A 24,753-nucleotide genomic window follows, 5' to 3' on the forward strand; every position below is an offset into this window, starting at 1 on the left:
AAGGTAATTCTCAGAGTTGATGAGATATTATGCACGCCAGAAAAGTCCAGACTGAAATACAAAAGATCTGGAACTGATTTTCTACATCCAGAGTTGGGTAGTAACTCAGACATTTACCTGAGTAGCTTTTTTGAAGAAAATTTACTTTCACCAGTATTTTTATTACGCTGTACTTTTTACTTTTACTTGACAAATTTTATTATGAAGTAGCTCCACTCTTAATTGAGGAAAATGTCTGGATTTTCTACCCAGTGAACGAAAAACGTTTTAACCAAAAATTCACCAGACTGACACACACCTGCAGTTTGTGTTTTATTGAAAGAAACTGATTAGAATTTTTTTTGCCTCATTTTTTTTGTTGTCATTTTCATCCTTAAAATTTCCACTAACTTTATATGCTGGCTCGTCTGATGATGTAATTTTAAAATATTAAATGATTGATAATTTGAAAATGGCTGCAAACAAAAGCGCAGTTATACAACCATACATATTTGGAAAGCAGAAGTAGAGCCTCCTGCACAACCAACAAGAATACAGTAAGTGGTTTGTGGATGGAAAGTCAAAAACAAAGACAAATGCTGGAACTATGCTTGGGTTGCTAGGTAACGGGCGGAATTCTACTGGGGTTGCTAGGTAACAGCGCAACGTACTCGATAGTGACTTAATCTGGTTTTTCAAACTGCTCATTTTCCAGACACCAAAACATTAACCTCCTTCCAAAAAACAGCGTTTTTTTCCCCCCCAAAAGTACTTAGTTTGTTCTGAAAAGCAGTTGATACACAAATGGAAGAATAAAAATGTGCAAAATTTTATTTTGTTAAATGTTAAATTAAATTTTTGCTTAAGAAAAAACTTCCTGGATCATCTTTGTCATCTCTTCTCTTCAGTTTCATCACTTGCAACATTCACAGCTAAACATCTACAGTGTTCCTCATCTTCTCTTGGTGGTTCAGCCAATCAGCAGCAAGGAAAATAAATTGCACTTCTGGATTGGCTGCTTTGCAAACACCAGTAAATATCGTATGAAGCAGCACACGCTGTTGGCGTTGAAAAATAATCCACGTATCTGGAGATTTTTTGCAAAACATTTGGAGTTGCATTTCACAGAAAAATCTGCAACTAAACTCAAATGGGTGAAGCTCCATGGTACTATAAATATTTAACAAAAATCCTGATTATTATATTAAAAAAACAAGTATTTCAAATTTGTATTGGCCTGAGAAAATCAGCACGTGTACCGCACATGGACCCCACACCACAGTTTTACCACCACTGCTTTAAATATTCAATTAAAAATAAATATTTAAAAGAAAAAGGTAGAGGCAAACATACAAAAAAGAATCATCTTTAATGATATAGGCTACATTTGTACATTTCTACAACAGACTTCCAGTAGGACTAACAGCCAATTAGAAAAAAAAAAAAAACAAGCTAGTTTCATCTGCAACAGTTAAAAAAAACTGGTCTTTAAAATTAAATACATCATGTAAATATCATGTCCCATTAAATAATAATAATAATATTAAAAAAAACACACATTTAATAGTTTGAACAATCAACGTGAAATATAAATTACATGAAAAGCACCTTTTCCAGAAGTGAGGATATTAAAATAAATAATTGGCCTTTTTTTTTATCATAACAAGACAGTACATCGTCACGGTAACCACAAGAACGCTCCCACCGCACGAAGTCAAACCGATTCAACTTCCAGCATGAAATGTTCTCAATCTCAACCAAAATAAAATAAAATAAAATAACATCTGTAAATGAGTAGCTTCATCAACAAACACTATAAACATGGTAACATTATAAAATAATCCTTCTGTGGGATTAGAAATTACCAACACAGATGAGAGGATTGTCACACTGCTGATGTAACAACATGGAGAAAAACGGATCTGGTCCTGGATTCGTAGAGGAAGTCTTTCACTGCACCGTTCATGCAAACGCACCTCCAGCCGCGTCCAACACATGCACACAACTCAGGAGTTTAGTGAGACAAGAGCTTAACGTGGTATTAAAAGAAAAAAAATTTCTACAGGTGCTTGAAAACATCACGAGAATATCAAAGAGCGAGGCACAAAACCGCCTCTTTAAGCTCCACCGGCCAACGGTTCAGGTGGATTCTGGCTCTACTACCATTTATGGGATAGAAAAATTCATACATCTATGTTACAGTACAGTAAGAAGGGCTTCGATGTGTGCAGTGGCTCGCAAAAAGTCTTCAAACCCCTTTGAGTTTCCCACATTTTCTCATTTTACAACCACAAACTTCTAATTTAATATAATTACTGACGCATGTTTGACGTTCTACATGAAATAATTTAGACGTGATGGCAGAAAACTAACACTAACACCAAGAAACATGGTGGTGGCAGCATCATGCAGTGGAGATACATTTCTACAAACTTACTAGATGATGAAAAAGCTGTGGGGTAGAGCTGAGGTTAAACATATGACAAACTGCAATTAAAGCACATTTATGTGTTAGTATAGCCTAGTCAAAGTAAAGTTGGACAGCAGGACAATGTTTATGGAGCAATCTACAAATCTGGTTTGTAAAAAACGCAAAAAAAAAAAAAAAAGTGGGAAGATCAGTGAAACATTCTGGCCAAAACAAAAGAACACACTTTAAAACATGGTGGTGGCTGCATCATGCTGTGGGGATGTCTTTTTTCCCCTTTAGCAGGTACACAGAAGCTTTCAGCGAGTTAACAGACAGATGGATGGAGAAAAACCTCTGGGGGGAAACAGCATAAGATGTGATTCATGACTTAGATATTATGGTTCTCAAACTGCGGTACACAAACAACTCCTGGTACTTCAGCTGCCCTAACGTGGTACAGAGAACCAGGAGCAAGTGCTGGTAGCTGTGGATAATACTTCCATTCCAGAATCAAGGATTCGATGGAAGATGTAAGGCTAACCTACAACAAAGAGAGATTGGCTAACTGATCAGGCTAACTGTTATTAGCAAAACCAGCTACTAACGATCCATTTCTCTTGTTTTTATAGAATATAGCTACATTTAGCTAATTAAGGGACGACGTAGCTCAGTTAATTATTAATTTACTTAACTACATTTTGCCTGAAGTTCAAATGTTTATATATCCACTGATAACTAAAATTTAAAAGTAAGGCGGCCATATTGGATTGTAAGTTGGTGGAAGAAGTACAGTTTTACTACTTTAGTTAACCTTTTTGTTAAGTTCTCCATCTAATACTGCCTCTTTCAACTATATGCAGAGAAACTCAAATGAACAACACCCACTGTACTGAAGTTCATTCAATTCATGTATTTGAATGGCCTAATCAAAGTACAGACTTAAATCCAACTGACTCTTTAAAAAAAACAATAGAGTTTTGTGGTTTTAAAGTGAAGAAATGTGAAAAACTTTAAGATGTATGAATAATTTTTTGCAAAGAATTCCACTTAACCTGCAGGTTCAAAGGTAATGCTTTAAAATTTGGTATTCTGAACAAACTGTAGTGGATATTTCTGCTCGACTCAAACCCTGCGCGAGTCTTTTCTACATCAAGATAATTCATTAGAAAAGCAGATTATGAACAGAAGCATTTAGAAAAACAACCAACATCTAAAAGGTTTCAAGAGATCCAGTCACTTTCAGTCCGAGTACTGCAAGTCCAAGTCCACCGTACCGTCCGTCACCACCAGCCGCACCCGTTTGGGTTTTGTGGCGCCCATTGAGTGCGACGTAGGAACCCCACCGTAGTGTGAAGCACCTTGGTTTTCCCCTGGCTGGCACTGCTGCTGCATGTCCTTCCGGCAGTGTTCATCCTGACTTCTGAGGCCAGAGAACCCGCCCAGAGAGGATGCATTGGACAGTTGGGGTCCGCAAGATTCAAGGACCAACCGTCCTTGAGTGCCTGAGGGCTCCATCAGGCAGTGGTAGGTGTAGTTTGTAGCGCCCAGGCCCGGGTAGCCATCAGAACCGTCCCTCAGGCCCAGAGTGAGTGAGTGGTCGCCGCTGAAGTTCAGCACATAGGGAGGACCTTGGTAGCCGTAAGGGAAGGAGGCGGTGGACTGGGTTTTGGGTGCTGGTGTACCTGGAGGTGTGCTGTGGACTAGTTGAGGGCTGCTGTGCTGAGAGATGGGTGAGAGAGAGGAATAGCTAAAGTCATAGGCATCCTGCTGTGTGTAACATGGCTGGTGTTTGTCGGTTTTGTCCAGCTTCTTGTCTTGCTGGGATGAGTAGCAGTCGGAAGCTTTGCTAGGAAAGAAGAAGGGCCTCGGCATCTCGGAAAAGTTTTTGTACCCCATGTTAGTTTCAGCCGTTTCCTGTTTGTCTGATGCCATCTTGTTTTTACCGAAAGACTGTGAAACGGAGGAATTGGGTCTGCTGAAGTGAAGGTTGGACCTGGCGAGATTGCTGGAGGAGCTGAGATGGCCAACATCCTTTCCGAACCCCTGGAAAGATACGTTGCTTTTTTGAGACACATTAGGAACAAATTTCTGGCTCTGTTTGGCAGAGATCCGGGCGCCACCACTAGCAGCTATGGTATCCTCGCACGGAGCACTGTACAGGTTCTGCGTCTGGCTACCACCCTGGTACTTCAGAACCCTGTGGATTACCGTAGATGGCTTCTCCTGGTAGCTGAATGGACTTTCAGGAGAGTTGGGATTCTTTGTAGAGAGGACTGAAGGGGAAAGGAATCTGTTGGACACTTGAGCCGACGTTCCTCTGACCACAGTTGGCTGGTTACTTGGGAATGACTGGGATTTACTTGGAATGGTCATGCGATGGAACGGGCCTTGGGTTTTGAGGTTGAGCTGCGTTTTTGATTGGCTGGTGGTGGCCTTGAAGTTGAGGGAAGGCTGGCTTAAAACAACGGGATTTCCGGTGAAAATACGAGACTTGCTGGCGACGGACAAAGATGGTTGAGTTCTGGGGTCGTCTTTGGAGAGCCTCGCTCCCAGATTTTTGCTCATAATACGCTCCTTGCTCACAACATCTGCATTTACCGAAGATGAAAACCCAAAACCAGAGTTAGGTCCGTCTTTGGAGATGCCCTTGGCTTCACAGTTCTGAACACTCCCAGAGTCACTTTTGGAAGCAACCAAACCCGGGAAAAACTGCAGATCCTCACTGGTGAAGTTATTCCCCGGACTTGGCGGGCCCAGGTAGGGTGTTTCAGTGGACCAGGTGTCAGTCGGGCTGTGGGAGAGAGGACTGCTAAATGGGTCGGTGGGTGGATCCAGGGAGCACAGATCTGACGGGGAGGATGGGAGAATGTTCTGCGGCTGGTCGTATCCCTCAAAGCCGAGGCACTGGAAGTCCAGGATGTCTTCGCAGCAGTTGGTGAAGCTGGGCTCGGCGGACAGTATATTGTCAGCGGCCACAAACGGGGGGGATTGGGACGAGGTCTGGATCACAGAACTGGAGGCGCTGGCGCAAGCCGCCGCAGGCTTCTCCAGCGTCTGAGAGGAACACAGGCCTTCGGAGAGCCTGGAGAGGCTGTTGTCAATCTGCTGGAGTGTGTGACTCAGACAAGGGGTGGGCGTCTCCATGGGCACACTCTTGCGCTGTTTGTCAACTTTGAGCCTCTGTTTCCTCCCCCCCATGTACGACTCCAACCTTTCTATGATTCGCTCTCCGGCTGAGTGTGCAGCTTCGGTTTTGCCCTCGTTAAGAGGTGATGACAGCGACAACGGCGAAAGAGAGAGGGAAAACGGGGGCGGTTCTGTTTTTAGAGACATCAGATTGCTGTTGAGTCTCAGACAAGTCTCTTCTTTCTTCTGCCTCCCTAAGGCGTGACTCTTGACCTCTCTCTTGACCTCGGCCATTAGGTCGGGCAGTACAAGCCCCTTTTTGCTGTCCACCTCCCAGATATCCTCCACCTTCCTCCGCAGTTTCAGAACCGGCAACTGAAGCCCGTTTGAACCCAGTTCTGGCTCCAGCTTTTGTTGGGGTGTGCTCTCAAACAGGCAGCAGCTTTTTAAAAGATGATCTTCCACTTTAGTTTCTGGAAGCATCTCACTGGTTCCATTCAGGCTCAACGGGGGCCGGCTTTCCAACTTTGCTTTAATTTCACTTTTTTCGTCAACAGATTCGTTTTGTCCAACTTTAGTTTCACTGACTCCATCCGTCTGGACGTCAGTAACTTGTTTTTTGTCGTTTTTGTCGTTTCTTCGTCTCAATCGATGCAGTCTGCTCTTCGCCTTCTGACTTGCTTGAACGTGAGCCTCCATCTCTCGGTTTAAGATGGACACAGAGTCCATGATTGCTTTGAAAGGATCGCAAGCCATCGAGTCATCATGCTTTTCCGTTTTCAGCGCCAACGTCTCGCACTGAACGTCCCACACTTTTCCTCTTCTCCGCTTGAGGCGGATCTTGAAATCAAAGCCGGCTTTTGTTTCCTCTGAGCTGTTTTCTTCAGGGGACGATGTTTCCAGGTTATTCTGGGAGTTTTTTTGGGATCTACGTGTGACAGCCGCAGGACTATCACTCATATCTTCACAAATATCCTCCTCCTGATTTTCTTGTTTGCATTGTCGGATTTTCCTCAGCAGGTGGCGTCGTGGAGATCCGTTAGGTCTGGAGCGAAGCGCTCTGGTAACTACCGGTTGTTTTTGGATCCGCCTTAGAGCTGATTTATTATCTTTCTTGGCTTCTCCAGAGGTAGCGGACGTGTTCGGTTGTGGTGCTGGAGGCGACGTCACCACGGCCGTGTTTTTCTGGACACGATCGGAGGCGGAAGTCGGACCTCGCTGCGAGTCGATCTCCACGGAGCTCCGAAACGTGCGTTTCTTCAGAGGTATGTTGGACTGTGGGTTGGCGTCCGGGTGCGGCTGAGCCTTTGTAGAAACGGCCGACCTGTGAGGTAGTGAGTTGATGGAGGAGGAGGCCGGCAGTTCGCTGCGATTCGGTTCGGATTGGACGTGTGAACTTTTCACACCCAAGTCTGTGCAAACAGAAACCAATCGCTCGTCGTTTGGGGTTCCCATCCCGTTCTGTGATTCATCCAATTTAGTTTTCCGCCCACTTCGTTTTTTCGTAAACCTCTCCTTAACGCAACGATTGCAACTCCCTCTGTTTATGTCTCCCTGCAGCCTCTGATCTAAAAAAGATTTATCTTTTCTTAAAATGTCCGACAGCAAAACCTTTGCCTGTTTTATCACCACATCTTCGGGACGCTCATTCAAGCATCTCTTCATCTGTCCTGACACTTTAACTTCCACTTTCTCTGCATTTTTAACACTCTGGATATTACTCCCTGCTTTCGACTTCCCCACTTTCTCAGCTTCAGTTAATCTTGGGTCCCTCTTCTCTTCCTGCAGCTCTGTTTGCACCGTTTTTATTTCCACAACTCTGCCAACCCCCTTCTTCTCGCAGCCAGATGGATTCCCGGCGACTTCTTTGTGAGCATCTGTTCCATCTGTGGCCTTGAGGAGCGTTTCCCTCCCTCCTCGTTTGCTCGTAACTGTACAGACGTCTGACCTGGAAACCTGCTTTCTTGGCAGGTTCCCAGGTTTGGGGGGCGGTTGGCTCCTTCCTCTCCCTAAAACGCCACCTTTCTCCTCTTCTTGTGTTTTTCCGGCCTCGGCTGGTTGCAGGATTGATAACCTGGTAAGGTCGACGGTGACGTATTGCTTCAGAGTGATTACTGGATTGTCGGCAGCCTTCTCCGACACAGTCAGAGGCGGAGCGGCGATCCTGGATTCAACTTTGCTGCTCTGACTTTCAGTGATTGCTTTTTCCATGTTCTCCTGCTTTTCTGTGCTGCAGGTTTTGTCCCTTTCAACAGGCGGACAAGCTGTAGTAGTGTTAGCCGTGTTTGTGCTACTGGACTCCGTCTTTGTCTCCTGCGTTTTATGAACCATGCTTTTGGCTCTTGAGCAGATCTTCATGTTCAAAGCCACGCTGTTCACGGCGGATCTGCTTCTCAGATTGGCCGGCACGGAGGAACTCAAAGTCAAAGACTTGGGGTTTTCCTCGACAGCCGCTTTTCTTGGCTTCACCTCCTCTAGTTCCTGCAGCAAGGCCCTCTCTTTGCTTTTGGGATCCTTGCACTGCAGCAGGAAATCCACCGAGTGGCGCCGCACTCTGACGCGCAGGTCCCTCAGAGCGACCTGGGACGGCAGCAGAACGGTCCGGCAGCGTTTCAGCAGGTGGTTCCCCGACCGCCTCTGCTTCTCACGCCTCCACCTCTTGGTGTCGTTCAGCTTCTTGTTCTTCAGAGCGTTTCTCCTCATCTGCTGGGTGAAGGAGTTCCTGGAGGGGATCGCTGGCGACGAAAGGAGACAAAACGAGCAGCTGGATTAAATTCAGGAGGAAAAATAAAAAAACAAAAACAGCTCTGGGCAAAAGTTTTAATTAATGTTAATTTTTGGCTTTAATCATTAATTTTAAACCATTTTTCTAGAGTGCAATTTATTTAATAAACAACCTTCAAAATAAATGTCAGAAGGAAAGAAGGAAGGAAGAAAGAAAGAAAGAAAGAAAGAAAGAAAGAAAGAAACAAAAAGTATGAAAGAAAGATAGATGAAGGAAGGAAGAATGGACAGAGGGAAGGATAGATGAAAATTGGAAGGTAAGAAGGAAAGAAGGAAGCAAGGAAGGAAAGAGGGGAAGGAGGAAGGAATGAAGGAAGAAGCAAAGGAAAGGAGGAAGGAAGGAATGAAGAAATAAACAAAAGGAGGAAGAAAGAAAGGAAGGAAGGAAGAAGCGAAGGAAAGGAGGAAGGAAGGTAGGTAAGATGGAAGGAAGAAAAGAAGGAGAGAACAAAAGAAGGAAGGACGGAGGGAAGGGAGGAAAAAGAAAGGAATAATGGATAAAAAAAGGATAGACGAATGATGCACTAATTACTGTAAACATTTCAGGTTTAATTAAATATCAATTAAAGTCTTAATTTAATTCCTTTAAGGTTTAATAGTGGATTAGATTTGTCTCCTGCGTTTCTGTTCACCTGTGAAGATCCCGGCGTGGATTCCCGGCGCGCTGGGCCTGGCGGTGAGGTGTCCTCTCTCCCTGTGCTGGCGCAGGTATCGCTCCCGCAGCCGGTACTTCTGGCCCACGGCCTCCTTCGCCTCCTCGCTGTCCGGCTGCTTCCCTCTGTGCCTGAAGTGGCCCTCTCCGTTCCTGATCGGATCAAACACACGCACCGTGAGCGACACCCGAGCCGCCGCCGAGACAAAGCCAGCCGGAGCGGCGGACACACCTCTCGCAGGTGCAGCATTCGCACATTTCGTTGCCTTCGCCGAAGAAGCTGGCGCCATAGTAACAGGTGATTTCCTCCCCAGGCGAGATGGGTCGGATCACTTCCACGCAGGCGATGTTCTTCTCACCGGGGAGAAACTTGACAGGTGCAGAAAGAGAGAAAAAAACGGATTAGACAAAGGTGGGTCCAACAACAACAGATGTGTCAGAAAACATAAAAAAAGGATCGTTTCTGAAATAAAAACGCAGTCAGAGATGTTTTACCTTGCAGTTCGGTTTGCAGTCTTCAATTCAGGAGAGAAATGGAAAAGAAAGATTTCAGTTAATTAAGTCACCATATAAATGGAAATTAGGGATGCAAATAACGATTATTTTAGTAATCGATTAATCAGATAAAGAAAAATCTACTGATTTTCATTTAACCGTGGGAGCTTTTATTTTATAAATACTTATTTTTTTTTAAAGAAAAACAAACATTTTACTGCTTAAAATGCAATAACAGCATTCCTTTCATGCATGCTAACCAGCTGAAGCTAAAGTTTTGCATAAAACATTTTCACAGACAAAGAATGTTTTTATCTATATTTTGTAGTTCTGGTTCATTTCTGCTCTGACTCTGTTCATCTTTTCACCATTTTTTAAGTCTGTATGCAACCGATTAATCGATTTAGTTCATGATCATTTCAATAATCAATTAATCGATTTAGTTCATGATCATTTCAATAATCAATTAATCAATTTAGTTCATGATCATTTCAATAATCAATTAATCGATTCAGAAATCTTTTTGGCTGTTAAACATATCCTGGATAAGAATTGTATTGTTAATAGTAATAGTGGGGAAAAATATCATCTTAACAATAAGAATGAACTCATTAATAAAAACTGAAAGTGATAATAAATCTACCGTTTTGTTTTGCCATTTGAATAAACTTTTCCCTAAATATTAATTTAATCTCTGACAGATTTAAAACCTATAAAATAAAACCTTAATCAAAATAAAATCCCACAAAATATCTAAATTAATTTTTACTTCCTTGTCCCTCATCACCTTTAGTGGAAACTAAAGGAGCGCCCCCATCAGTCTCATTCAGGTAATGCAGTTTTAAGGTGAAACTTTTTAAAATAAGCACAGGATCAAAACACTTCAGGAAACACAAATATTCTATTTTATGACGTAAAATCATTAACATTTATCTTCCATAATGATAAATTGTTGGTTCACAAAACATAATAATCGATCAATTGATAAATGGAGAATAAAAACTCAAAACAGGGCAAATGATTGAAAGAACAACGCAGACAAGAAACTAAGTGATTTTTTTCCAACATATATAATATAAATTTTGCATTTAAAATAAATAAAACATTTATTTGCCTAAATCAATCCAACAGGGTGAACTCTTAATGAAAAAACAATCACCAGATCCGTCCTACCCTGTACTGATGCTGAGTCTGATCGATTAATCGATTATTCTGACGATTGATCGGATGAAAAAATGACACATTTTGCAGATTTTCATTAAATATTCATTTAAAAAGACGCTCACCGTGGTTGATGAAGGCTGCGGGCCCGAGCCACAGCTGAGCGCAGCGTTTGCGTGTGGAGTACATGACGCTGAAGTCGTTGACCCCTGCCCTCAGCACGGCGCTGTCCGCGGGGTTCAGCTCCGCTATGCAGCCCAGTAGGACCTCCACGCGCTCTCCAACGAACCTGCAGGACAGACGGACAGACGCAGCTGTGAGAGCTCAGGGCAGGACTGGAACCGACAGCTGGAAGAAGAGGGAGGGAGGGATTACCAATGCCTCGTGGCCGTTATCTTCGCCCCGTTGGTCTCCGATGAGTATCTGTCACACGACTCTATCTTGATCCCACTGTCCAGCAGGAAGGCACTGAGGTAGCGATACACCTGCAGCCACATCCAACAACATATAACGGTGCTTCCTTAAACAGGTCAGGGCAGCTCTATAGACTAAACAAAACACATGTGCTACATTTTTTGGACAAAATCATCCTTAGATAATGAAATTTTAGTTTGTTCGGTTTCAGAATGAGATGTTTTAGGGCCTCTTGTCACTTTAAATCTAAATAAGCTGTTGTTTACACTCACATTTGAAAATGGCACACAATTACACAACCATACATCTTTGAAAAACAGAAGTGGAACCTCCTGCACAGCCAACAAGAACGCAGTAAGTAGTTTCTGAATGCCAAGTCAACAACAAAACACTCGTCTTTTCCAGCATCCATTATAGAGCAGTAAAACCAGCTGACCAAATGTGTTGGAGCTCAGCTAGGGTTGCTAGGTAACGGGCATAATGCCACTGAGGTTGCTAGGTAACAGGCAGTGCCCAAAGAATGTGACTTGATCTTGATGTTTTTGAAATGGCTCATTCTCCAGACTCAAAAAAACATTAATTTACTGCTAAAAACTGGCTGGATGTTTAGTTGTTGTTTTTTCCTTATGCACTTGTGCTGTTTCTGGAAGCAGTTCATGCCCGAGAGGAAGTACAAAAACATGAAAAATGTGAATTTTGCATAATATGTCCCCTTTCCTACAATTCCAAGGTGTACTCCTTTGATATTTTGTATCAATTGAAGTCAGATTTAGCTTAAAAATATTATCTGGTGTTCTCAAATTACATAATTTTGTACTAAAGCTGCAGTTCTTGACAGATTAGACCTCAAAGAGGTCAGAAAAGATTTGAGTTTACGTTTCAGCCACATCGCCCCGCTCTACACTGACGTTACAATGACTAGGCATTTATAAAGCCTGTAAACACGCTGGTTCATCCTGGCCTGCAGGTTTAGCCACATGTTGCTATTTTCTGTTTCCTTTCTTTTCCAATCGGCTTCAACCTCATCAGCTTCTCTTTGTAGTAACAACAGAAACAAACCAAAACTTTGTCACAACGTGTCTCTGTGGCTCCGGCAGTGTGAACGAAGCCCCACATGAAACCAACTGAGTCTCGGCCCATTTTTAGTTTTTAGGTGTGAAAACTGTCACATCTGTAAGGCTGAGTGTAAAAACTTGAATATACGTGTGAAGACTCTTTAACAGCTGCTACAAACTGTTCCACACATCTAACTTCAGATTTCCACGTTTATAAACAACCAAAATTAGGTTTTGTTCCCAGTAAATTTTAAAACATTCTGGTAATTTGAGTCGATACGTTGGCCTGTCGCAGTAAATGAATTAAACGCATGACAAATTGGAACGAGCGCAATCATTTCTATTTGTATTATTCATTATTTTCTCTCTTTCTACAAAGAACTGGATGTTTAGGCGCTTCAGTTTAGTTCTTTTGTCTCAACTAGCTCTTTTTTGAAGGACTATGTTGTTCATAGAGACTTCATAACTGATTTTATTTGTTGTTTACACGTTTCCAGAAATCATCATGGATGCCTCCTGCACTAAATATAGATTCTTTAAAACACAATTTGTGATTTATGTTTGGCATCTAAGAAACTCAAGTTTAAACTCATAATCTAAGCTCTGAAAACAGCTTTTATCTTCAGGTTTGAAAAAAAAAAAAAAAGCAAATTGATGATGCAAAAAGTTAATTATTTAAATTTAAAGAAACATAAAACAGAATTAGAGCGTGGTCCTGGTTCAGATGCCTACATGTTGTCTCAGCAGCTCCTGCCGGTGGCTCCCCAGAGCGTTGAAGTAGTCGCCAGCGAGCTCGCCGACCGTCAGCGCCTCAAACGTGGCGTTGAAGTCGTGCGTTCGCTGAAACCGCAGCAGCGTCTCCTTGAGGACGCCCCAACGTCTGATCTCTGGTGCCGGACTGGAACGGAAATAACGACCGGTTAAAAACGACAAACACAGAGGAACAGAGGGAGCTGTTCAGATATTTTGGGAGACGCAGAATCGTCAATGTTTATTAAAAATCAGTGGGAAATGTTTGTGAATAAAGGCTAAAACCACAAGTGAAATTCCAAAAGTTAATATCATAAGTCGTACGACAACAGAGTGCAAAATAATACAAGAATAAAGTCGCAATGTTTGGACAATAAAACAGTAAAAGCACGAAAAAAATGAAATGAGGAATGTTGAGTCTTGTGAAGGTATAAGTTTAGAAAGGTATTTAGTAAGAAAATACTAAATACTTAATCTTTTAACAAATCAGCATCAAATTATTATCAGTAGCAGAAATGTGTCGAACCAAACTGAGGCGGTCGCATCAACTTCACTTTTTAATTCACTCCAGAAGATTTTCTCTCATTAAAACAACTTTTTTTTCTGTCATTTTAAGTTATTATTCTGGTAAAACTGCGTCTTTTTTCCACTAACTTCACAACTTTATTCTAGAAATTAAGCAAAAATGTTCTGTTATACAACTGTTAAAGAAAGATGGAAATAAAAGACAGTTTTGAGAATATTTTCTATCATTTGTAACTTCATTTTTAGAAAATAAATTGAGGTAAAATAATAAAATCAGGTCTGGAGCAAGTAGCATTCAAACCTGTAGCTGTAAAAATAATAAATAAACTATCCAGTAACATTTTTGGCTCAATAAACTGTTACAAAAGATTAAATTGCTTTTATTCTACATACAGTTAAAAGGTAGGATATTCAACAACGCTGACGTTTAATGTCAATTATGAAATCTGAAACTGTAGTATTGTTTTAATAATAATAAAAAGCAATTTATTTCTTCTTTGCTTCTTTTTCAGGTTGTTGTATGTGATAAATAATAATGCTCTTCATGACACCAGCTGCATAAAAACATTAGATTTTTGTCAGTAACCTGCAAACAGTTTACATTAAATTCAAATTTATTGATGGAAAATAGTAAAAATAACATCTTTTGGAGCTTTCGAACCTCCATATATTCTTGTCATGATAAGAAAATGCCTCAAATGATAAGAGATATGATCAGTAGCAACGACTTTTCACTGATTACAGTACAAACTGAGAAACACTGTTGTGCAAATCTTAGTTTTACATGATTTTGGAGTAATTTGAAGTCATTTTAGTTCTACGTTTTTATCTGAGGTGCAGCTCTTTCACACGTGCTGCTAACACTCCAGCTGACATTGTTTTTGATTACCTGATGTTCATTTTATGGGTGGTGAAGCCCAGAAGAGGGTCCAGCACCAAACTGGTGGCCAGGTCATCGGTCTCACACAACTCCTTCACACTCATTCTAGTGTATCCGTCCATTGCCTCCCACCATCAGCATGCTGCAATCACAGGGGTCAAAATAACGATACGTTACAGGGATTTGAAGCATTTCTGCACAACCAGTCTGCAGAGAACGAGCTGGATAGCTTGGTTTAGGTGCTCAGATCAGCAGCACACGATCTCATCATGTAGCATGTTATTCATCTTTAATTTGCATGTTCAATAGTGGAATAAAAATAAGGTCTAATGAGATTATGTAGAGTATTAGCTCGCTGTGTTCTGATCAGAGGAGGGAGGAGGCTGTACGTTTAGCGGCCTGCAGCTAACGGAACATTACGGCATCATTTAGCTGATAAAATCTACACCCTGCAGTCTCATATTTAAAACAGCCTCCTTATTAGAAGATGCAGGAATTGAAACCCACCTGGGAGTCTTTTTGGAGTTGACGAAAGCACCGCCAGGTAGACAAGTTATCGCCTGGAAGCGAAAGTTAGCCTAGCAACATAAAGTAGCTAGCTCTCCGCCGATCAGCTGCAAACGAAAATGGAGTCTGGTCGTCACTCCGTGTCCTGGCTGCTTGGATGGCGATAACGAAACAAATCCCGGTGTGAATCCCGAAAAGTACAAACGCACGACATTCCAGTAAAACGGGACGAAAATGTTTTAAATGTGTCGTAAATTAGCTTTGCAAAGATCGCCTAAAAGTTGATGAGAAACCTCCAGCACAACCAAACTATTCATGACCACGCCCACGGAATTCCCTATTGGCTTAGGCCAACTTCAATTACGCAAGGAAAGCGTGCCAAGCTTTCTGATTGGCCAGCTGGTTAGTGGGCGTTCCCAGTGGTGAGAACGGTGAGAACCTCTTGTAGTACAGTGAGCTGTAGTGATGGGAATTCAGTGTTTACTGAGATCCGAATTATTTGGCTTAATTCGTTAAAAAGAACTGAATCGGTCGGTTCCGAAACTTCTCTTCACTAGACGCGCGTAATTTTTTTACGAAAGCATGGTAATTTTATGGTGCTTTCTTTTTGTTCTGTTTTTTTTTCTTTTATTTATTTATTATTATTTTTTAAAATAATTTCTACCACAGAAACCGGAACACAACTATATTTTATTGGAGGAATAGTTTGCTAAACTGGTTGTTTTTTAAGTTAATCTTAAAATATAAGACACATAGTTAGTATTTTAGTCATTAAAATCCAGTTCTTTATAGTTTATGCTATCTTTTCACAGTGCCAACTCTGTGGAGAACATTGATTAAATTAATTAAATTACGCCTTAAGTATTTGTGGCTCACAAAGTTTTACAATTTAATTTTTCCCCCCCGACATTTCTGACACTTTTTCTCTCTCCCCATCTCATAATGAGAAGTCAGAATCTCTAAATATAATTTTAAAAATCTGCTCTACTTGGTTTTTAAACCATACCAGCTCTAAAACATTAACTGATTAATGCTGAATTTGTCTGTTTTTCCAACTTTTAAACGGGAGGGAAAAAAAGGTCTAATAATTAGGTTATATTATGATATTCAGCTATTGAACGTGTATAGAACTAATCCTAAATAGTCTTAACCATCTTATAGCTTAGACAGTAATGTTACTTCTTTCTTTTTGTATTAAAAAATTTACTTACTCATGACACAAAATTAAAACCAGTGTAAATCAGCTTTGACTGTTCATTCAAAATGAGCCGGCAGATCCAGCTGCCTCGGCCATGACTGACACATCACTCCTGCTCAAAATAATCACAAACGGGGAAACGGATCACAGTCAGATCACATATTTAAAACCTGTACTGACAATAAGTTAATAAATAATGGTTAATTTCGCTGATTTAACCTTTAGTAGAGTCACAGTTTAACTTTAAAAAGCGCTTGCTGTAATCTGGATGTTTGCCAGAAATTCAGTCTTCAATACTGTGGACAAGTTTGAACTGGAAAACAATCCAAAGTAACGGCTCTGGGAATCCTAAAGTATCTCAAGTATTTGAGCCTCCGTGAACAGAAAGCTGATGTGTCTGCATGGAAGATCTGCCAGTAATGTTTTTATAAACAGGATGATTGATGATTCTCATTAATCAATCAGCAGTTGTGAAGGAGGAGAAAGTTTGTGTTGGCAGCTGAGCGAAGTTTCTGTTCAGAATAGTTTCGGTTTTTAAAGAAAAAGTGTCTCACGAAGCCAAAGCAGCATTCCCAGGATAAATAAGTTAATGAACTCACATCCTAGAATATGTGTCTCTTTATAAACATGAACAGATTTATTTCCTTTCAATGTTGCATTAATTTTCAGCATCCTAGGCGCACAAAAGAGCGTTACAGGAGCTCCGTCCTCTCAGCATCTGTGTTAAATGTTTACATACATGCTGGTATTTATTGTTTCGTATTGTAAATATTAAATACACCAAAACATTTTGAAAATTAATCTACCCTGTTATACATGGACTGGAGGGCAGAATATAGAAAATTATACTCAATTAAGAGAAATGCTACTTCTACATATTTTTACTAAAGAAAAAGTAAAAAATAGCCATCCAGAAAATTACTCAAATTAGAGTAAAAAAGTATTTGGTAAAAAGTCTACTGAAGTAGAGAGTAACTGATCAGATTATCAATCATTTAATATTTAAAAATTACATCATCAGATGGACCAAAATATAAAGTTAAGTAGCAGTCTGTACTACAGCAAATTTGAAGAGGCCTCTGACTGAAGACATAAATCCAACAGAAAACCAAGACTTAAAAATAAATAATTTCCATTCAATTTGAGTTTGAGGGAAAATGTTTGCTATGATACCATAATGTCAATAATTTTGGATACTTATTCCAGATACAAGATGCAAAGAAAACCCCAAACACAAAATATACAAACTCTATATTTATTTCTACCTTGAAACAGAGATGAAAACAAAAAGATATACAAATAAAAATACCATTAATAGTAATTTTCTTATCTAATCTTAGTTATAGTAACTTTAATGTAATGGATCTAAAACTACCCAGCAACAGTGCATGGTGCAAAAACATCCCTGATTGATTAAAAAGATCCTACACCGATAAGCTTCAATTACCTAAACTTAAATGTTACAGAAAAGAAGATATTTGAGATTACTGGAGGTGAGAAGCAAAAACAGAAAGGAAAAGGTGAAAGATGTTCGAAGCTGCGGTTTGTACAGCCATGAAAACAACGATGAAAATGGACGTGAAGTTCTGCAGGTCTCATAAAAACTTTTTTTTTTTTTTTTTAAATCTAACTTTCATTTACATAAAAGAAACTTTACAGATCAGAATAAACAGCTTTCTGCACAACAAATCACTGAATTTTACCAATACTGTGGCCAGATTGTTTCAAAATTAACCAGATTGGACCCATTTTCCCTGCAGTTCCTCTTCAGGTTTGGATTCCCTGTTTGTTGTCTAAATTTCACTTCCTGAGTTGATCCTGGATGCGAATTGAACATGTGCACAAACTGAAGTCTGATGACCTCTCAGGGACAAAACAAGGGGTTGTAATACATCAAAACCATGCAGAATGTTAAGATTAACTAAAAAATGCAAAAAGGGAAATATTTAAAGTCCATTTTGTCCATCCTCCGTCCTTATTGCCCTGCTGTGTCAGAGAGCTGCAGGTTTATATTTGAAGAGCGGGAGGACAGAAAGCGGTGAGGCTGGTGGAAGTGGGGTGTGAGTTTACCCTGAAGCTCCACAGAGACGAATATTTAACAGTTACAGCATCCTGCTTTCTCAGTTTTCATTTATTGTTTAACCAGAAACACCTTGTATAATCAAACGCAAAGTGTAAAAACAAACTGCTAAATATTAGGAATATCGTACGGAATGCCGTTTGTAAAGTTACACAGTGAAAAAATTAACAGTAATAATTTTATTTAACCTGTCAGAGGAAAAATGTGGGTGTTCAAGTCATATTTTCACCATCTTATTCTAGATTTATAAGGAATAATTATGAATATTTAGTTTAAAACAACTATTTAGCTTGTAAATTAAATAATATAGGAAGCTAAATATTTAGTTCCCAACTAAATGTTTAAGTTTAGGCTAAATATTTTCCTTTCAAACTAAATATTTAGTCCAAATTAAATACTTAGTTTGGTAACTAAATATTTAGTTTAACAATTTTTTTTTCCAAGCTAAATATTTATTATTTTTATGGCTCTTTTCCCACAGTTAGGACACACGAAACTGGGAACGCAGTCAGAAACATTCAGTCATTTTCTATGTTTTTTAAATTACCATTATTATTATTATTTTAAAACAAGCACAGGCACGTTTTTAAAAGCTAAAAAATAAAGAAGCGCTTGCTTTGCTTGTAGCTTTAAGCTAGCCTAGCAAGCCCGCTCCGTGTGGGATTTCTCCGGTCAAAGTTGAACGATGACGTCATCTTCTGCGCCGTTTTATAACGCTCGCCTGACTGTAGTTATAGCAACGGCAGCAGCGGAGGAAGTGAAAATAGCCGTTCAGCCACACTTCCAAATATTTAGCATTAAAAGCCATTTTGTCTGGGTGGACACCTCTCATTTCGAAGTGGAGGATAGTTTACAGCGCACGTCATTTCCGGTAAGCTTCATTGCGTCGAACTCAGGCGAACGTTAGCAACTGGGTAAAATTTAAAGACCCTCAATACGAAGCGAAGCGTAGAAGAAGAGGCAGTTTTTAACCCGGCTAACTTTAAGCTGGAATAAGTCTATACATTTATTGTAAATGTATAATATTTCACTCACGCTGAAAGGTTTAAAGGACTCATGAACGCCTCACGTTCCCAGTTTAATGTGGAGTTGTGCTTGTTTGTGCGAGATGTTCTGATTACACTTTGGATCTGATGACAACATAAAAAAAAACACAAAACAAACCAAAGCAAAGATTAAACCAAAATCTATTAAAACTAAATTAACTAGTGCTGGGCGATAAATTGGTCTTATTGTGTTTTAAGGATTTAATTTGTGGAAAATCTGTATTTTTTTTTTCACCAATTCACTCCTTTAGCGGCCATCTTGATAAGTGCGTTTTAAAGCAATTTATTTGGACTTTGAATTCAAGTCAACTTTACAAATGAAGCATTAGAGCCAGGCAGTAATTTTTGAAACGTTCATGCAAACTACTATTTTGAAGAAAACTAACTAAAATCCTGATCTTTTTTTATTTAATGAAACAAGTTTTTTCTGATAAATTTAAGATGTTTTTGTTCTGGTCAAATTCCATCTTTTTTCTGTTAATATTATGCCTATACGCTTGTACTTAAACATTCTCGTAGCTTGGCCCTGATTCTCTGACAGATCACAGAAGGTATGATTGAAATAAAAGCCACTTTTTGAAAATATTTTGTCATTTATAATTTATTTTTTAGAAAGGGAAGTGAGAAAAAAAACTGATTAAAATCTAAAATTAATTTAAAAATTCTTTTTAAGCCATATCGCCCAGCTCTAGTCAAAACCTGTTCAGAATTCAGAGCAAAAAATAATCATAATTATCAGTTACTTTATGTCTTAAGATATTTTTTAGTTTAAAAGTCACGACAAATGAAAAGCAGCCACTGACAAATAAGTGATGAGCATGATGATGTACTTCAAATTAAAGGTTACTTTTATTCATCTTTAGCTTTGAGTGAACTAAAAACAAGAAGAGAGAAAAAAATAAAAATAAAATAAAAACCCATTCTGGTGTCAGTTATCTACAAAAACAAGCGTCTATTATCACATCCATGATCGTGATCTCACATGATTGGTTCTGAAAATGGAAGAAGAAAAATAAATCTAGTGAATTCACCTCATACCCACCTGTGATCGCCACCCCTTTCCCTCCCAGCCAATGTACAAAAGCTCATGTTTAGCATTAAACAGTGCCAGACCTCAACATAAACAGCCAAAGCTCTCTTCTTCATGGCACCCATCCGCTCTGCCCTGCAGCCAGGTATGATTTACATGAAAAACAGGCAAAAAAAACAACTCTTCTTTACATAAAAAACAGGAAAACAGGAACATGAAAGGGGGAGGGGGAAGTACATGGTGAATACAGCAACTTTCTTTGGATCATTCGCTCACATATCCACACAAATACAACACAAAAAGCAAAATAAACGTTCAAAAAGTGTTTCATTCAGAGAGAAAAACCCGACTGAACCCTGGATGTCTTTGTTGCTGTTCAGTGCCGACGAAGGGGACAAGTTTGGGAGGTAGAGAGGAAGGAAGAAATGATAAAAAAAGGTGTTGGAACGACGAAGGGTGGTGAATCGTAGGAAGAGGAAGTCAGCGCGTGTTATTTCTTGGCCTTGCCGGCCTTGGCTGCGTTCCGTGGAGGAGTGACGGGTCTTCCCAGTCCCACACCTCCTCCTCCGCCGCCGCCGTAAGGATACAATTTCTTATCTGCTGGCTTCAAAATCTACAAAACAGAAAAAATTAAATCTGTAATTAAACCGGCAGAGACAGCACAGTGAATGACTTTTAAATGTTTTCTTAATCATTTTCCAGATCCACATTTACAGAGTTTGTTTAAAAAACTTCAACACTCCCTTAAGTGTTAAGTTATTTATATTAAATCTGTCAGATTATAAGGAACTCCTACAAAAAAATTTGACGCATCAGCTTAAAACTTCTTTCATTAGTGAGCTTTTGCTGATGCAAACTTTGCCTTTTCGACATAAAACACACAAAACATGCAAATGTTTACAAGATATGGAGAGGGAAGCCATTTAATCAATTAGAGAATTATTGAAAACAGATTAATAACACAAACATGGATGTTTTAAAGCCTTTATTTTTGCGAGGTACAATGATTTTCCACTTACAGCTAATAAAAACATGACATTTAAAATGAGAATATTACATTTCCAGCTGCTACGTCTTGCTTTTGCACTGCACTGTCAAACCAAATCCTTTGAGCAATCTGTTCCCCTCCTCGCCTGTGGGGGCGCTGCACCAGGAACCACAGACGGAAACGACACAAAAACCTCTGAATAAGACGCTGAGCGCAACTTCCTTCAGCATGAAACGTAAATAAAAAATGGAGTAGCGTCAGATTTTAGCAGTTGTAGGATTTCTGTTTTTGGTAAAATACCAAAAACAGCAAGCGCAAGACATTTATTACAGCTAGCGCAAGACATTTATTTTGGTTTTATTTACCCAGAATGCCCTGCGCTGTAGTCCACTTCCTGCGTAATTAAACTCTGATGCGGACTAAGAAAGCGAACTCTGGTCCACCTACAAACCTCGGTCTCAGTTCGGTTCAAATTAACTCTGGCATGGTTTGAACGCCAACCAGGACCAGAGTCCACTCCTAAAGCAGGAAGTGGACTATAGCGCAAGGCATTCTGGGTAAATACAACCAAAACAAACATGAGTCTGTCGCTAGTGGGAGAAACAGCTGGTGATTTTCCACCAAAGACAAAAGAGAAATTCTACAACAAAAATCTGATGTTACTCCATTTTGTTTACATTTCATAAAGAAGGAAGTTGAACTCAGTGTCTTCTTCAGAGGTTTTTGTATAATTTCTTTCAGTGGTTCTTAGCATAGCACCCCACAGGTGAGGAGGGGAACAGATTTCTCCAAGGGTTTGGTTTGGCATGCACATTGTGAAAGTGAACTGCAGCAGCTGAAAATGTAGCAAATGTTGCAACTTTGGTCCTCAATTAAACCAATTCTACCAGACTATCAGGTGTGAAAACACTAAATATTCAGCGTTGTATTGATCAACATTTCTCCTGGCTCTCTAAAGGTCTGAATAGATCAACTCAAACATGATGAAAGACCTTCAGAGAACAAGCGGAATAAGTGATGCAGAACACGTTAAGCTAAAGTAAATCCGTCTGCTTGGCAGCAAATGTTAAAGAAATGATCACGAAGTAGACTTCCTGCCTTACCTGGAAGGAGCACATGAGCGTCTCATCCACACTCATCATGGCACCAGCGTTGTCAAACTCTCCACAATAGTTGGGAGCTGAGAAAAGAGTGACGAGTTGCCTCTTTGCGAAAAACTCATAACCGTCTTCAACCACCTTAGACGAGAGAAAACCAGAGTTAAAACGAGGCGAACAGAAAAAGAGGAGTCAGAAGTTGCATCAGGAAGTCTTAGAAAATTACTGCTGACCATAAACTAGTAAGAACCTTTTAATCCTGTTAGCTCTTCCATGAGTAGAAACATGCAGGAACACGAGAGGTTTCAGTGTCGCCACGTCTACAACAACAGCTTAATTACGCCTCCCTTACACCATCAAATTCAAATATTACAAACAAGCTTTCACCATCCATCACTCCGAGGAGGGAAGCCTAGGGAACACCACGTTCCTGATCAGGGCTCCTTTATATAAAACTTAATATTTCTGGATTTTAGAGAGGTTTTTAGATATTTCTACATCATTTGGGTTTGGGTATGTAACATATGAAAACTAGAGATTGTAAGAAAGTTGCAGGAACAAATATCCAGCTCATTTTGCCTCAAACCAATAATGGACAATTTGAACATCAACTCTGATCTGATACACATAATATTTTGCAAAGTATTTTTGGTCTTGTTTTCATGCAAATTTAAATGAGATAAAATTAACTTACAAGTAACTTTTCAGCAAGAAATAGGAGTTTGTTTTAAGTAAATAATTTCTTAATATTGATGAAAAACTTCTAGTTCCACTGATTTTACTAATAAGACGTTTTTCCCACGTTTGGAAGAGGTAAAAGGTAAGAATCTACATTCGCTATGAAATACACAAACTAATCACAAACATCAGAAGCTAAGCACCTTAAAGGTAACATACGATGCTTTGTTGAACAAGTTTAAGGCTTTTTGTTATTTTAAATCCAAATAAGCTGCTGCTGGCCACACCCCCCAACTCAGTGTTTACACTGGCATGTGGAAACGGCTGCAAACAGCAACAATTATACAACAGAACATCGGTACATAAGGCGAACCGCAGGAGACTCCGGCAGGTCCAATAATGCAACAAGTGATGTCTGGATGGTAAGTCAGCAATAAAACACTTGTCTTTTCCAGCCAATACTTAAAATCTCCAGTTTTCATGATGTTTTCTTTGCTTCTGGTAGAAAATATTTAAAGATGGCAATGAAGGCCACAGAACAACAACAAAAAAAAAAACTGCAATGAGCTTTACAAAAATGCAAAACTGACCCAAAATTTAGATTGGGACATGAGATAAATTAAATATATTCCATAAATCCTGAAGCTTTTGATCTAGTCTGTGTTTAAACAGACTAACAGAAGAGCACATTATGATAAAACATTTAAAATCTACCTGATGTGCCCTGCATATTAGGTCCATGTCATGTTTGTGCAAAAATTTGGCCACCACATCCGCCCCGAACGTGAAGGAGACGCCGCGGTCGTTCTCGCCCCAGCCCAGCACGTCTTTGTCCGGGTCGGCCCACAGCAGGTCGCACAGCAAGCCCTGGTCCGGAACGTCTGTGGGCCGCATGACTCTGCGGATCTGCTCCATCGACTGCAGGTCCGGAGACAAACCTGGAGGAGAAATGAGAAACCGTTTCACTCTTTCATCTTTTTCTTTTTTTTTACGAGTAGCAGGAGAACCAGGCCTACCTCCATGACAGCAGAATATTTTCTCATCTACAATAGCAGCCACAGGTAAACAGTTGAAGCAGTCTGTGAAGGTTTTCCACAGCTTGATGTTATACCGTCGCTTACCTGGAAGCAAAGAAAGCATAAACATGCTGCAGCTCCTTAACATCTCAACGCCACTGAAGTCACCAACCGGTACTCACACTCATCATAAAAGCCGTAGATTCGGTTAATGGAGGCGCACTCGTGGTTTCCGCGCAGCAGGAAAAAGTTCTCTGGGTATTTGATCTTATAAGCTAGAAGCAGACAGATGGTCTCCAGCGACTGCTTCCCTCTGTCCACGTAGTCGCCCAGAAACAGGTAGTTGCTCTCTGGAGGGAAGCCTCCGTATTCAAAGAGTCGGAGCAGGTCGTAGTACTGACCATGGACATCGCCTTCAGGGGGCAGCAGAGGCACACAGACGTCAAACAGCCTCAGCTTGCAGCATTTACAGCTCAATCAACATTATTTTACACTTTTTCTTGTGTTAAAGTTATTTAACACAAGTTATATTCCATTTAATTTGATTTTGCAACATTGTAAACCAAGAGTGTTCAAAAAATTTAGGGATAAATTAGGACAAAATTGGAGGGAAGACAATATCTGGTTTCAACTGTTAATTTAATCTTTTAATCAAAACGTTAGATTTCAATCTATTACCACACTGTGCAGTTTGAAAATCAAAAGCTTACAAGGATTTTATGCAGAAATCAAAACACTTTCCAAACCTGGAAAACCTTGAAATGAAATTCAAGCATTTTCAAGAATTTCCCTGTTTAATTTCTGTATGTATATAGTAGGGCTGTTGTAAACGAATATTTTAGTAATCGAGTAATCTATCGATTATTCTTACGATTAATCGAG

The 24,753-nt window shown here is 40.0% G+C and overlaps 2 protein-coding genes across 2 annotated transcripts in view; both read right to left on the reverse strand.

Annotated features, from left to right (window-relative positions):
* Nucleotides 1-1,329: 1,329 nt before the first annotated feature.
* On the reverse strand, nucleotides 1,330-15,075 carry kmt5c (lysine methyltransferase 5C). The gene is made up of 9 exons (XM_015046486.1): nucleotides 14,739-15,075; nucleotides 14,241-14,373; nucleotides 12,809-12,974; nucleotides 10,983-11,092; nucleotides 10,733-10,896; nucleotides 9,447-9,466; nucleotides 9,184-9,320; nucleotides 8,932-9,104; nucleotides 1,330-8,250 (listed from the first exon to the last, which is right to left on the reverse strand). The coding sequence occupies exons 2-9, from the start codon at nucleotides 14,351-14,353 to the stop codon at nucleotides 3,629-3,631; spliced, it is 5,505 nt and encodes a 1,834-aa protein (XP_014901972.1). The 5' UTR covers nucleotides 14,354-14,373; nucleotides 14,739-15,075; the 3' UTR covers nucleotides 1,330-3,628.
* Nucleotides 15,076-20,400: 5,325 nt separating this feature from the next.
* Nucleotides 20,401-24,753, reverse strand: part of LOC106955979 (serine/threonine-protein phosphatase alpha-2 isoform-like) — a 21,379-nt gene continuing 17,026 nt past the window's right edge. Inside the window, exons 4-8 of the mRNA XM_015046487.1 lie at nucleotides 24,054-24,284; nucleotides 23,872-23,976; nucleotides 23,570-23,793; nucleotides 22,184-22,318; nucleotides 20,401-20,705 (exon numbers count right to left, since the gene is read on the reverse strand). Coding sequence (XP_014901973.1) covers nucleotides 20,583-20,705; nucleotides 22,184-22,318; nucleotides 23,570-23,793; nucleotides 23,872-23,976; nucleotides 24,054-24,284 — 818 coding nt within the window. The 3' untranslated portion in view covers nucleotides 20,401-20,582. The remainder of the gene's footprint in view (nucleotides 20,706-22,183; nucleotides 22,319-23,569; nucleotides 23,794-23,871; nucleotides 23,977-24,053; nucleotides 24,285-24,753) is intronic.

This window comes from Poecilia latipinna, unplaced genomic scaffold, assembly GCF_001443285.1.
Source record: "Poecilia latipinna isolate Pla-1442-1.1 unplaced genomic scaffold, P_latipinna-1.0 Scaffold780, whole genome shotgun sequence".
Taxonomy (NCBI): domain Eukaryota; kingdom Metazoa; phylum Chordata; class Actinopteri; order Cyprinodontiformes; family Poeciliidae; genus Poecilia; species Poecilia latipinna.